We start from the raw sequence: 14,055 nt of genomic DNA on the forward strand, positions 1-14,055 counted from the left end.
TATTTCCACATGTTTCAGAAATCACTGCAGTGTAAAAACATACAATGTGATGCGTTTGTGGGAAGACATTTATATATTTTTTAGCAATATCACTTGTCACCCAAGCAAAAACTGCAGTAATTCAATATTAACTCAAAAGATGAAACATTTGAAGACACTCAAAAGTAAAGATGTAACGAGAAATAACACTTTTAATGAGTTAAAACAAAAGCCATTCTCTCCTTTATTGTACCAGATCACAGTCCTAAATGTCACATGTTCAACCCAATCTTAACAGGACCATGATGAAAAGGCAGAATTATGTTATTATTATGTACAAGGTGAAGTCAAGTAAGTACCACTACTGTAAACACGCTTTCCTCTAAAACAACCTTTCATATGCTTCAAACAGACGTTTAGGATTTATGTGGTTTCGGCAAGTCTTAATGGACTTAATGCATTTTAATCACGACATAAAAACAAGAATTTATCAAATCAGAAAACACTTTTGGTACCATAAAACTTGCAGTAAAAAGACAATTAAATGAAGATTCAATAAAAGTCAAAACAGTCATTAAAATGAGTAAATACCACAAATCAAAAACAAAGTATGACTCCTCTCACAGTTAAAGCATCTTTGCGTTAAGTACCTTCGAGTCGAAAAAAAGTGATCACTGTTATAATACTGTTTGTCTCAAACACAACAAAACACACAAAAGGAAATCTAAACTTCAAAACGAGATCTGAGTGATTTCCACATGAAGAGAAACTGCATGTCGTCAAATGTGAGCACATTATAGTTTCTCCACTGGTGAATGTCTCCCAGGAATCACCACTATGTACCGTTTTCTAACATAATTTACATTAAATATGATTCATTTATATTGTGCACTTCATTCCAACGCTTTTTTCCCCCCTAAACTAAAAAGGGAAATGTTTGCAATTTGTTTTTTTGCAATCTTCTGATTTACTGGTTTTGCAGTTGTTTCTTTTCTCTTCTGGACTCACAGCATCTTAGCTCCCTTCTTTCAGGACTTGTCTGATGTCAGAGCGCAGTCAAAGGAAGCCGACAGCACCTTGCAGATGGACTGAGCCTGCTCCTGTTCAGACACACGATGGATAACACGCAGGGAAATACTTCAAATCCAGAAAAACGGTTTCATTTTATACTTTGTCACACTCACCGAGCTGCTGCACTGGTACACCCAGATGCTGCACTCCTCTTGCTTTGCATCGGTGGTTTTGAGAGCGAGGAGGTTCTTCCCTGCGCCGAGGCCGTCATCGTAACACAACATGCGCACGATCAGGAACAGAGGGTGGCGGTGCAGCACATCCTGGACCAGAGGGACGATTAAAAGCACTTTTTTTTACTGACTCATTATCAAGCATCATTTGTATTATGTGGTTAAGAAAGATAACCAAATCTGTGTTCAACATGTAATCTTTGTAAGACGTAAGCATGTGTTTAAAATAAGTTTGTCTCAAGTAAGAGAACTATAACAAAAAAAAACAGTTAGAGCCTGAACCGCCCATGTTACAAGACTTTATTGAAATTATGAAGGATATCCATGTAATGGAGGGATGGACCTTAAAGCTGCAAGGGTGAAACTAACAAAGTAAATAAATGATCTACCATTGTCAGTTATCTAAAGGACATCAATGAATGTGATGCTTGCTAATAAATTAATTATTATTTTCTGTTTGTTTGTATGTTTTATTTTGTTCATTTCTTTTTCCAGTATTTTCCCGTTTGCACTTATATAGCTACAAAAATATATAAACGAGTAATGATTAGAAAGGTGGCGTAAAAACAGAATGAAATACTCTCAACAAAAAGCATTAGTGTCTTTGTGTCTTTTTGTGTAGCGCTATAGCAGAGATATACCCAACACATCAGGGCAATTGCTGGAATATTTGAGTGAGCAGGTTTGTGCAGAAGCATCTTCTTAATATAAATTGGAGATGAATTCAAAACCATGCTGTTTGACTGTTTGACTGTTTGACTGTATTGACGACTCAGCAATATGGCACAGTCTGAAGTACAGCAAATCACTTTTCCTGTTGCTTTTCTACTCACACACTGGTCCAGCGAGGCCACCTTCACTCCGTACTTTGACACTCCCAGAATCATCTCTTCGTCTCCAGGCACGAAGGGCAGCTTTCCATCTTGCTGTGAAAAAGCAGCATAATATTTATAGCGTCTTTATAAATGAAAGATGTGATATTGACTGCTGTACTTGAAATGTGGCCTTCAGCTTCTCACCTGAGCCGCATCGATATAGTTGATGAGGTCCAGAGGCTCCTGGAGCGTCTTGCTCATGTCGAACTGTAACTTCTCAACGGCTCCCACATACTTCACCCGGAACTCAGCGCATGTTTCAGATGAGCTGTTACCTACCGAGGGGAAATTATATTTATTTTTACAATTAACACTTGACAAGGTAGTTTGAAATGTAAACCATAAATTGATGTTTTGTTTTTACCTCTTAATTTAAGATTTAATTCAATTTATTTCTTGTTTTTACAAGATCGTTATTTTTTATTGGTGACTTTTGTGTCCTGTTCATTGTTAATTGTGTTCATTAAGAGAATGTTGGAAATCATTTCCTTTTATTACTTTTATTCAACAAGCAATTTGTTGTATTTTAGCAGCAGAAAGGCAGAACTGAGCACAATTTAATATCTGTTTATTTATCGCGATATTCAACAAAGTTATCGTATTTTTTTTCTCATATCTTGACAACAACAACACTGAATGGAAATCCTACTGACTCTTCCAGCCAATAGATAAATCATAAACAGTTACTGATTGGTTTGGGTTACACTCAAACTAATTGCTCCCAAATTAAAACAGAAAATAAATGAAACATTAAGCAAAATAAAATCATATAACTAAAGAAGATCATAAGCATAAAAAAAACATTAAAAATGATCTTTTCATACATCAAATAATCAAAAAAAGGTGCAGAAACCTGTTGACTTCCATGAGTTGGTGGACTGACCTGAGCTCTTGGTGGAGTCTGTATCAAGGCTGGCGACGGTGCTGGATCTGGAGAGCCCTCCCAAACTGGAGTCCACAGACTACATGGAGTCAGAAACATGAGAGGGCGTTGAATAAACAAGGAGAAGGTGGCTCTGCTGTAACATTTGTGTGTGTGTGTGTGTGTGTGTGTGTGTGTGTGTGTGTTGTTTTCTTACTTTGCTTTTGGTGCTGATCTCACTGCTTTGCGAGCTGCTGCTACTGTGGCGCTTTTTGACTTTCCGGAACATCCTTTACCATGACGAACGCATCCAGCCCTCGATCCTCACCAAAACCTGAATCATCACAGACCAAAGAGTTAAACACACCACGGCTCTGCCTTCTCAAGTCTCAATAGACTTGATGAATAATTGAATGAGGTCCAAATTCTGAATAATGGATAAATGAGGATGCATTAGATGCATTAGCTACATTATAACCTTTTAACTATTCTTTGCATGATCCAATTGTTACTGTCACGGCTGTGACATTAGAGGAGTGTTAGTTAGTTGAGATTTATTTATTCAGTCTCATTTAGATCTAAATCTCTTTTGCAAGAGACCTGAGACCAGGACAAAACAACCTCAAATATGATTTAAAATATCAGCCACTTAGTTTGCAAGGCCTTACACAAGTGTGAGTCTACTAGCTTTGATGTCAATATTTCAAAAACAGTACTGTCCTCAACACATATATCCATTGTAGTAACATTGCGTCATGTTTCACTTTCATTTTTATTGCACCATACATCCATTTCGTTAGAGCAGGGTTAACTTTTTAAATGGAGAATGTGTCATTAATGATTCATCCTTTTGAATAGCAATGACCAACTCTGACCTCTCTCCATTCAACAGCTGAAGGCTGTGTTAGATAACATTGAACAATATAACAACCTGCACATTATAACAATACTATGCTCATGCAACACTTTATATTGTAGTGTTTAGAATATTAAGTAAATGTCAGCGATGTTGATTCAAATACTATTACTAATTTTGAGGCTGTAATAATGGCACTGCTGGTAAATTAAATTGTATTTCAATTGCAAACCAGTTTATCTGTTACACCTGCTCCTGTAACAACATCTACTTCCTCCATCATGTCAGAGTAAAATAATACTGCAAGTCTTTGTGATGGAGTCAGAGTATGTAACCAGACCGGTGGGGAGGGGGGGACATACATTTTTTTTTACAACAGAGCCCCCCACGACTCAAATGTCACACCAGACACAAAAATCAACAGGTTACGACGGTTATGACTTGAACGCATCATTTATCTAGCTAACTAACCTACATGCTCAACAGACGATATTGCTCATTAACTATGTTATTGTACAAGCTAAAAGAAAAGCAAATGTGTGGATGAAACTCATCCTACTCCACCTTAAATGTCCCCCACCGCATTTATTTTCACAATGAAGTTGAGAAGTTTTTACAGGTGTTTGGCAAAGACGCAAAATGTTAAATAGAGTTCGCTACACAAGGCATTACTGTTTGTACCGTAACCGTCTCAATGTTAATTTAGTTCAAAGAAGCTTTCTGTTTACCTTCAGTTTGAGTCTTTAGCTTTCCTTTGAGTTTCACAGCCTACACCCAACACCACTTAAAGGGGACGCGACGAAGTACTCAACCAAAAAAGTATATCTAAAGTGGAATTTTAAGCTGAAAGCAATGTAGATGATATATTGTTAAGTGTATAGACCGTTTTGTTTATATATTATATGTATGATAGCCGTGTCCCTTGTAACATTTAATCATTTTATCAATGTGAATTCGTTACGGCAAAAACTGGCCAACGGCTGTCTCGGAACTTTGTGTGTCAACGCGTTTGATTTCTGGTCGGCTGTATTTTGACACACAACCGGAAGTGTGACGTCACCTCCATCTCATTCATAAACACAGTGCAGTACAGTATGGCCGTTTTTATGTATTTTATTTTCAAAATTTCCTGCAATATTTAACACGTTATGGCGACAAAACGCAAAGTAGAGGTGATTGTCCCCGCAGAGGAGAGTGACCAGCTTCTAATTCGTCCACTGTGAGTTATTTTTTTTAATAAATAAAGGTATTGAATGCCTGCTTGTATATGTAACCATTATAACAAGAAAAGTATGTAATGTTAGCTTAATCACTATTTTCTCATGTAACTACAGGGGTGCTGGTCAGGAAGTTGGGAGGTCATGCATCATCCTGGAGTTCAAGGGAAGGAAAATTATGGTAAATATTTTAGTCTTGAATCCAATTAAAGTATTTATTTGTGACTGCATGTTGCTGTGTGACTTCTAACACACTGAATGTAAATGTACATCACATACATTACAAATATTATTATTGTATATGTTGTAACCATTCTATTGTTGTTTTATTGAGTCTTTTGGGTAATTTGGTATACCCAGGTCCCCCTGCAAAGCAGTATTGAGTACATTATCCTGGGTGAAATAAATACAGTAATATCATAGTTACAGTCATTATAGTCATTATAGTCAAACAATTCCAAGTCACACTGCTTTGCTTGAATTAAAAAGCCCAAATGCTTTTTAATGTTTGCGAACCAGTGTGCCTTAGTATTTTTTGTTATGAATTATTGATCACAAAGCTAAGTACAAGTCTAACCTCTCTCTTTTTTAGTCTCACAATATGTCCTTGGATCCGTGGCATTTGTTCACTCAATAGACATGTATGTACATATTCTTTGCAGCTGGACTGTGGTATCCACCCTGGCTTGGAGGGAATGGATGCCCTCCCCTACATAGACTTGATCGACCCGGCTGAGATAGACCTGCTGCTAATCAGCCAGTGAGTCTTGCCAGTTTTATATTTATTTGTTAAACTCTCTATTTTTAATAAGATCCTAATATATCCATATATATAATTTCCTTAATATTGTGCTTGGATTCTTTTTTAATATTCTAAAACATAACTAAGGACATGTCATTCGATGTTGATGTACTGTATCCTCTCACCAGTTTCCACTTGGATCACTGTGGAGCTCTGCCCTGGTTCCTCCAGAAGACCAGCTTTAAAGGCAGGACCTTCATGACCCACGCCACTAAAGCCATCTACCGCTGGCTACTGTCAGACTACGTCAAAGTCAGGTAGGAGCAGGAGCAATCGTCATTATGGGACACTCTTCAAATGAATAATACCTACAATCATTTTGTTGTTTTTTTGCAGCAACATTTCTGCAGATGACATGCTGTACACTGAGACTGACCTGGAGGAGAGCATGGATAAGATTGAGACCATCAACTTCCACGAAGTCAAGGAGGTGGCTGGAATCAAGTTCTGGTGCTACCACGCTGGTCATGTGCTGGGAGCTGCCATGTTCATGATTGAAATAGCTGGAGTCAAGGTGACTCTCATGGTGTTTGTTTCCGAGAGTCCTGTTGATTTATAATAACTAAAATCACTTAACAAGTCAATTGTCTGTGTTATTTTCCTCCTAAGCTGCTGTACACAGGAGACTTCTCCCGACAGGAAGACAGGCATCTGATGGCAGCAGAGATCCCCAGTGTCAAACCGGACATCTTAATCATAGTTTGTCACATAATAATTCACATTGAACACTACTTTTAATAGATCTTTAGGGGATCACAACAACATGGTGAATCCTGTAATTCTTTCTGCAGGAGTCGACCTACGGCACCCACATCCATGAGAAGAGGGAGGAGCGTGAAGCTCGGTTCTGTAACACAGTCCATGACATTGTCAACAGAGAAGGACGCTGTTTAATCCCTGTGTTCGCTTTGGGCCGGGCCCAGGAACTGCTGCTCATCCTGGGTGAGAAGTCAAGTGTGACTCCCTGAGTTGGATTATCAACAACATTGTTAGCCTCTACGCTAAGGCTGCACACTAAGGCTGCACACTAAGGCTGCACACTAAGGCTGCACACTAAGGCTGCACACTAAGGCTGCACAAGATGAAGACAATAACATTGTTGAAAAATCGCGATAATGATATTACTTGCGATAAATAAACAGATTTTAAAGTGTACTCAGTTCTGCCTTTCTGCTGATTTCAGTATCCTACTAAAATACAACAAACTGCTTGTTTAATAAAACATTTAAAAAGGAAAGTATAAAAAATTGAACTGAACACAAAAGGCAGCAATAAATGAAAGCTACATTTTAAAGTGTAGTTTTCTACTCGTACTCTCTTTCAACTACCGGTAACTACATTTGTGTTTCATGCTCTCCTGTAGATGAGTACTGGCAGAACCACCCGGAGCTCCATGACATCCCCATCTACTATGCTTCATCCCTGGCCAAGAAGTGCATGGCCGTGTACCAAACCTACGTCAACGCAATGAACGATAAGATCCGCAAGGCCATCAATATCAACAACCCCTTCGTTTTCAAGCACATCAGCAACCTCAAGGTAGAGAGATGCAGACTGTTCTGTATCTTTATGCTACTGCTGGATATCTATAACCGTGATGTCTCTGTTTTTTTCCAGAGCATGGATCACTTTGATGACATCGGCCCCAGTGTGGTGATGGCGTCTCCGGGTATGATGCAGAGCGGGCTCTCCAGAGAGCTCTTTGAGAGCTGGTGCACTGACAAGAGGAACGGAGTCATCATTGCTGGATACTGTGTAGAGGGCACACTGGCCAAGGTCAGACTACAACAGGATTGTAGACAGTGTTTATCTAATAATAATAATGATAATAATAATTATAATACATTTTATTTGGTCATGAAGGCTGGGTCATGACCGAAAGAACGAGATCGCGGGTGCAAGCGGCCAAAATGGGTTTTCTCAGGCGGGTAGCATCTCCCTTAGAGATAGAGTGAGAAGCTCAGCCATCCGGGAGTTGAAAGGAGCCAGTTGAGGTGGTTCGGGCATCTAGTAAGGATGTCACCTGGGCGCCTCCCTAGGGAGGTGTTCCAGGCACGTCCAGCTGGGAGGAGACCCCGGGGAAGATAGACGATGGATGGATGTATTTGTAGAGCATTTGTCATACAAGAAATGCATCACAAAGAGCTCTACAATAAGAGAAAATAGACATAGAAAGAACATAAATACAGAGATAGAATGCCATAATTAATGGAAAATAAGATGTAAAACAAAACACACATATATAAAAAATAAGATTTATAAGAGAATACATCAAATGCATAAGATGAAATGGAGAATAGAACCCACTAAAATAATAATAAAAAGTTACAAATATTAAAATCAGTACCTGTATTTGCAGCATGCATAATAGATGGATCTAGTTTCTTGGATCATTTGCATCATTTTTTTGGCCAAATGAGCTGAAATCCGAAGCGTCTGTTGAATCAGTGGATGTATAATTACAACAGCTTACTGTGGTGTGTTGTGTTGCTCTCTGCAGCACATCATGTCTGAGCCGGAGGAGATCACCACCATGTCAGGGCAGAAGCTGCAGCTGAAGATGTCAGTGGACTACATCTCTTTCTCCGCACACACTGACTACCAGCAGACCAGCGAGTTCATCAGGGCCCTCAAGCCACCGCATGTGGTAGGAGGAACAAAATAATGTGGGCCTCATTCAATTATTTTCAAAGACCGTAATGCTTTTAAAAATAATTATTGTAATTTAAAATTAAACTATACAACTAAATAAATGTAAATAAAAATTATTATTTATTGTACTACACAACCCCCCTTTTTCATATATGTACATAAGCTATATTGTTTTTGATTTAATTGTATATAGTACTCTTTTTTTTAATATGTTATATATAATATATATATTCTTATTTTTTGACTGCTGTCTCTCAAACACATTTCATTGTACCGTTGACCCTGTGCTACATATGACAAATAAAAGTTGAAACTAGGAATATGTTTCTCCTTGAGAAGAGTTGGTGAATGAGGCCCATTGAATGAAATCCTCAGTTGTCTGTTCACTTCAGTTATATCTGCTGTAAATGAAAGTCCTTGACTCTCCTGTCTGCACGTTATCGTCAGATCCTGGTCCACGGGGAGCAGAATGAAATGGCCCGTCTGAAGGCTGCACTGATCAGGGAGTACGAGGATAATGACCAGGTTCACATCGAAGTCCACAACCCTCGCAACACAGAAGCTGTCACCCTCAACTTCAGGGGAGAGAAACTGGCCAAGGTCAATAAACCTTTCCGTTCTTCTTCTCTCTGAGATCTTTTTTATTAGATTGTTATGGTCTGAAGGTGCTTCTTCTGGCTTAAAAATGTTATGTTGGGATTATTGCATGTGGTGCATGACACTATGCAAGTGTTGTTCTGAATGTTAAATACATAAATCCATGCTGAAACTAGAAAGAAGTAACTCGTCCTCTCAGGTGATGGGCTCTCTGGCTGATGAGAAGTGTGCTCAGGGCCAGAGGGTGTCAGGCATACTGGTGAAAAAGAACTTCAACTACCACATCCTCAATCCCTCCGACCTTTCTAGTAAGTATTTCTTCAGTTCTCCTCCCGCAGGCTGCAGCATCTGTGCGTTGGTAGTCAGCCCCAGTAGATTCAGTTCATCGCCTACAATACATTTGAGAATCTGAGTCTCTTTTCAGCGAGTGACTCTGGAAATCAAAGGCCATAAAAGGAGAAACAGCCTTTTCCTTGCCTGCTGTCTCCTTACTCAGCTGTGCAAACTGCACCCCCCCCCCTTTTTTAAATATCTGACAAAGAAGCGAGGCATCATGAAGTGACCTGATGTGTCTGTTTTGCAGCATACACTGAGCTGGCCATGAGCACAGTGAAACAGACTCAGGCCATCCCATTCACTGGACCTTACTCACTGCTCGTCTGCCATCTGAGGAACCTCACCGGTAAGTCCGCCATATCTGCGTATGTGCAAACTTTTCAAAATGCATTCTTGTTTTTAATCTTTTCGTACAAATTAAAGCCCTTTCACAGATTCTGAGATTGCACCATACTGACTGTGGCCTTTTTTGTTTTCTCTGGTCTCAGGTGACGTGGAAGAGCTGGACGGAACCGAGAAGAACACTTTGAAGGTTTTTAAAAACATCACTCTGATCCACGAGGCTGGCATGGTGCTGCTGGAGGTGAGCAGTCAGGCCACTAGCTGTGGTCCTGCTTAGTCTGATGCAGGATAGCCAAGACTTTGCTCTCTTCAGACCGGCTCATTTACTCAACCACACTTTCTCTCTCTCTCCCGTTTCAGTGGCTGGCAAACCCTCTCAACGACATGTATGCCGACGCTGTCACCACTGTAGTGCTGGAAGTCCAGTCAAACCCAAAGGCTCAGAAAGGTCAGTCTGGCAGTCGCTTTATGGACTGCAGGAAGCATACAATAAATTACTCATGTTTTATGTGAACCCATTTGCCCTATTAAGAAAAATAAATAATGAAAGGGATAGTTTGGATTGTTTGAAGTGGGGGTGTATGAGGTACTTATCCATATTCATTACGTGCAGTAGAGGGCGGTTTGCACAACCCCAGTTTGGAGAAGCAGGCAGGAGTTACTGCACGGGAGCAAAGCAATGTACTGGATGGGGGCTGCAGCAAAGCGTATTTAGCCTAAAAAGGTTATATTTAGAATATTTTAGTCACTTTATTGTGGTAAAAATATTCTAAATATAGTGTACACTTTAACGTGTTTTTTTTTAGGTGGCTAAAATACCCGTGGCGTTCCAACCACCATTTGTAGTTATAATAAACTGGCTCTGGATAAGCACCTCATACTAACCCTTTGATGCATCGTGTCCCGTTATTGTGTTGGACTTTGTTTTCATGAATTCTTATTTGATTCACGATCAACAGCCATGGAGACCCAGAGTGCCGTCATGGACATGGACGTCTTCCAGAACCGACTTGGAGTCATGTTGCAGTGAGTGACACACAATCCATACGAACTTTATTCATAACGTCGTGCACATGGAATCACTGTTTGAAAGGGTTACTGTACTTTACTTTACGATCATAATGCATCTTCTCTCTGCGTCATCAGGGACATGTTTGGAGAGGATTGTGTGGATTTCAGTGATTGTAAAAACGTCTCTGTGACAGTAGATGGGAAGACGGTTCACATCTGCTTGGAAACGAGGGTGAGACGCTTTTAGCCTGTCGCACCAAAACACAGAACAATGTATATCTCTCTCACTGACTTCCTCTCCCCCGATCAGTCGGTGTGCTACGAGGATGAATGCGCAGAGGACGACTCCCTGAGAGAGATGGTGGAGCTGGCAGTGCAGCGGCTCTACGACGCCCTCAACCCGGTCATCTGAGAGTCGGGACGGGACTGCAGACGTGTTAACAACCGAGTCAACTTTAAACTAACGAGGGACAGAGTTTCTTAAGCTAAGTCATCACAGATGTAAACACAAAGAAACTTCTACAAGTGCTGCGCAGATGGTTAACAAGCAGCTTGTATTTGTGGGCTAAAAACTTGACATGTGTTGACAGGAATCACTACCAGGATCTATAGTGTTATAGCTCATTTTATCATTCATACATTTCACAATGCAAATCTATATAATCTATAGATCCAAAACATTACTAGACTACATTGACCTTTTACTAATTAACTGAAAATGAAGGAACGTTTATACCTGTGACCATGGAGCTACCATGTAAAAAAACAAACAAAGGGAATTAACTAAACTGTGTAGGGTTTGTTATTTATAGATTTTAGTGTTGTTTTTGTCATGCAAGCACTTTTAATTAATATATTTAATACGTTTACTGTATTGGTGTAGATGCACTGTAGGTTTAGTTTGACCCGAGTTTGTTACTAATGTGCACTGATATGAAAGCTTTAAACTGTGACGTGTACTGTGAATTCCTAAAAGCACTAAATGTTTGTGTTCATTAAATAATGTTTAAAACTGACTTTAACAAAAACTTTGTGTCTTGAATAATTAATAAGCAATTAGTTTATTTGATCAGTTATTTCAGTTGGTGTCAGAAATGATTTTTAAATGAGGTTTACAGTTAATCTTGTTGGTGACTAACAATGGTGCTAATAAAAGACAAAAGAGCAACATTTGTTTCACTGCGCTTTGACAGGCACTGCTCATAAGTTATTTATTAGTTAATTTGCACAACGTAACCATAGATTTTTACAATAAATATCCCAAGGCACCTTTTTAAATTGCAAAAACATACCGTTCCTATAATGTCCCTGTGTAATGGGCTGATCCACACATACCTTACTTCCTTACATTGCTCCAAATATTTCATGAATAGCAATACAGGTAATCAAAACTTCCTTCACCATTAAAAAATAAAGAAATCTGCAGGACAGATGACTTAATAAAAGCCAAAGGTGAACCGTAGCACTGTCAGGTGGACTACATTTAAAAGACAGCAGTCATGGCAGAGTGGGGATGTAATGACTCGTGGGTAACGCTGGGTGCGGAACCACAATACTCTTCGACTTAAATGTTTCTGTCTCAGTATTGTTTAGTACCAAAAGTTGTCATTTTAGTTTGAGTTGTATGGCTGCTTATGTTAAGACAACATTTAACATTTTAGAAGTTTGGCTTCTTTTGTTAAATGTAACCAAGATTTGTTGATGACAAATGTTTTCTCAAAGTAAACCTGGGAGTGACTAAACTGTGAGTGAGTGACAAAAGGCTGCACCGGGCGAAAACCAGTGAATAGTGTGTTCACAGGATGAAAGTGCACAGTACTGTGCCGTCATGCATACTTGCAGACTGAGGAACTGAAATATATCAACATTAGAGAGTGTCAGGTTGACCCAAAGGATGACGGTAAGTGATCCATACTGCACAACATTTCATTATGTTCAACAGTTCGTGTCTCCAAGCAGAGATGTCAGAGGACAGGGTCAAAACAGAGGGTGTTTAACAGCAGTCATGTGAACAGTTGTTTGTTTTCGTAGTTTGAAAGGTGGTGATGATTCAAGTGAGTCCAACATCCTCAATGTGAATGAACTTCATCCCTGCTTTAAGCTGACCAGTAGACACACGCCTATCACCAGCAGCGCCACAGCTCCGAAGGGCATGTCTATCTTCTTCTCCTCAAACGTCTCCTTATTCTTCCTCAACATCTCCTCTTTGCGGACTTTGAAGTCTCTTTCTTTCTGCAGCTGCTCGCTGTAGTGGTCACTGATAAACTTGTCGAAATCGAATATGTTTCCTCGGCTGTCTGAGCTCAACACAGACCGTCGGCTCTCCGTGTCCGGTTTCGCGGAGCTCCCTGTGTCCTTTGTGGAGGGTCTGGCTGTTGCAACCAGGTCTGACGGACTCAACAGACCCCGGTCGTATTTCTTCCTCAGTGCCTTATTGCCCAGCACGCTGTAGGCCTCGCTTATCTCAGAGAAGCTGACAGTGGCGTGCTCACTGCCGGCGTTTCTGTCCGGGTGGTAGAGGAATGACAATTTGTAGTATGCTGTTTTTATCTGGGCTTGAGTGGCAGTAGGTGACACCTCCAGGAGTTCATAGTAGCCTGTTTTGGTTTTGTAAAGAAGCTCAGATCGGGTCCCTTTGCCGCTGTAAGCTCTGATGAACACAAACTGTCCATGATGTCCCAAACATAAACCGAGGCTCTGTCGATGAGCGGATCTGGAGGTGCAGCAAGTCCTCGGAGAGTTAATCCGGTACCAACGTAGATTTTTATTTTGAAACTGGGATTTATTAGAAAGTAAATTATCTTTGTTGAGTCCAAGATAGCAGTAGTTTTCGGCGACCTTTCCGTTTTCCCTAACATCGGCAACAGTACCAAGCAGTGTTGTTACCCTTGTGTAACTGTCATGTGAAACTCCAACAGTCACTCTGTCACCTCTATTTCCGGCTCCATAAAGTTCTCCACTTTGAATATCACCCAACAGAAACCCCGCCGATAGAGGCGAAGCCTGTATTCCACATTTACTTAGCTTATTCTGACTTAACAGGAGGTGTCGGTTATATATTTTGAATGCTAAATTGTACGCTCCCCTTCCAAAGTGTAGCCTGACCTCCGCCATGTTTGAAGGGGGCAGAAGAAGAAAGCTGATTTCCGGGACGCTGATGAAGACGCGTCTGACCGCAGCGCCCCCCGGTGGTTGTTATTATGAGTTGAAAGATTACATGATAGAAAATAACCAATTTATAGATTTCTGCTGATGTTTTTACCATTTTGTACTGACACTAAA

General features: G+C 40.1%; 3 protein-coding genes across 5 annotated transcripts; 1 reads left to right on the top strand and 2 right to left on the bottom strand.

Moving 5' to 3' along the window:
- Positions 1 to 165: 165 nt before the first annotated feature.
- itgb1bp1 (integrin beta 1 binding protein 1) lies at positions 166 to 4,829 on the bottom strand. Of its 3 annotated transcripts, none has more exons than XM_029460480.1 (7): positions 4,545 to 4,829; positions 3,178 to 3,294; positions 2,982 to 3,060; positions 2,243 to 2,373; positions 2,057 to 2,149; positions 1,164 to 1,313; positions 166 to 1,073 (listed from the first exon to the last, which is right to left on the bottom strand). In XM_029460480.1, exons 2-7 carry the CDS (start codon positions 3,247 to 3,249, stop codon positions 1,008 to 1,010), a joined length of 591 nt encoding a protein of 196 aa, XP_029316340.1. In that variant the 5' UTR covers positions 3,250 to 3,294; positions 4,545 to 4,829; the 3' UTR covers positions 166 to 1,007. The 3 variants fall into 3 exon arrangements, with proteins under 3 accessions (XP_029316340.1, XP_029316337.1, XP_029316339.1); XM_029460477.1 differs by having other exon boundaries at positions 166 to 1,079; positions 4,545 to 4,828; XM_029460479.1 differs by lacking the exon at positions 4,545 to 4,829 and adding an exon at positions 4,381 to 4,512 and having other exon boundaries at positions 166 to 1,079.
- On the top strand, positions 4,758 to 11,849 carry cpsf3 (cleavage and polyadenylation specific factor 3). Its single transcript, XM_029460475.1, has 18 exons — positions 4,758 to 5,035; positions 5,151 to 5,214; positions 5,696 to 5,793; positions 5,964 to 6,092; positions 6,172 to 6,349; positions 6,445 to 6,534; positions 6,627 to 6,777; positions 7,199 to 7,374; positions 7,453 to 7,611; positions 8,336 to 8,482; positions 8,935 to 9,087; positions 9,284 to 9,392; positions 9,668 to 9,766; positions 9,909 to 10,003; positions 10,123 to 10,210; positions 10,722 to 10,788; positions 10,909 to 11,005; positions 11,084 to 11,849. Exons 1-18 carry the CDS (start codon positions 4,965 to 4,967, stop codon positions 11,183 to 11,185), a joined length of 2,073 nt encoding a protein of 690 aa, XP_029316335.1. The 5' UTR covers positions 4,758 to 4,964; the 3' UTR covers positions 11,186 to 11,849.
- A 94-nt stretch (positions 11,850 to 11,943) lies between these two features.
- LOC115027262 (dnaJ homolog subfamily C member 18-like) lies at positions 11,944 to 13,916 on the bottom strand. Its single transcript, XM_029460476.1, has one exon. It carries the CDS (start codon positions 13,885 to 13,887, stop codon positions 12,859 to 12,861), a length of 1,029 nt encoding a protein of 342 aa, XP_029316336.1. The 5' UTR covers positions 13,888 to 13,916; the 3' UTR covers positions 11,944 to 12,858.
- Between the last annotated feature and the right edge of the window lie 139 nt (positions 13,917 to 14,055).

The sequence above is a fragment of the Cottoperca gobio genome, chromosome 22 (assembly GCF_900634415.1).
Source record: "Cottoperca gobio chromosome 22, fCotGob3.1, whole genome shotgun sequence".
NCBI lineage: Eukaryota > Metazoa > Chordata > Actinopteri > Perciformes > Bovichtidae > Cottoperca > Cottoperca gobio.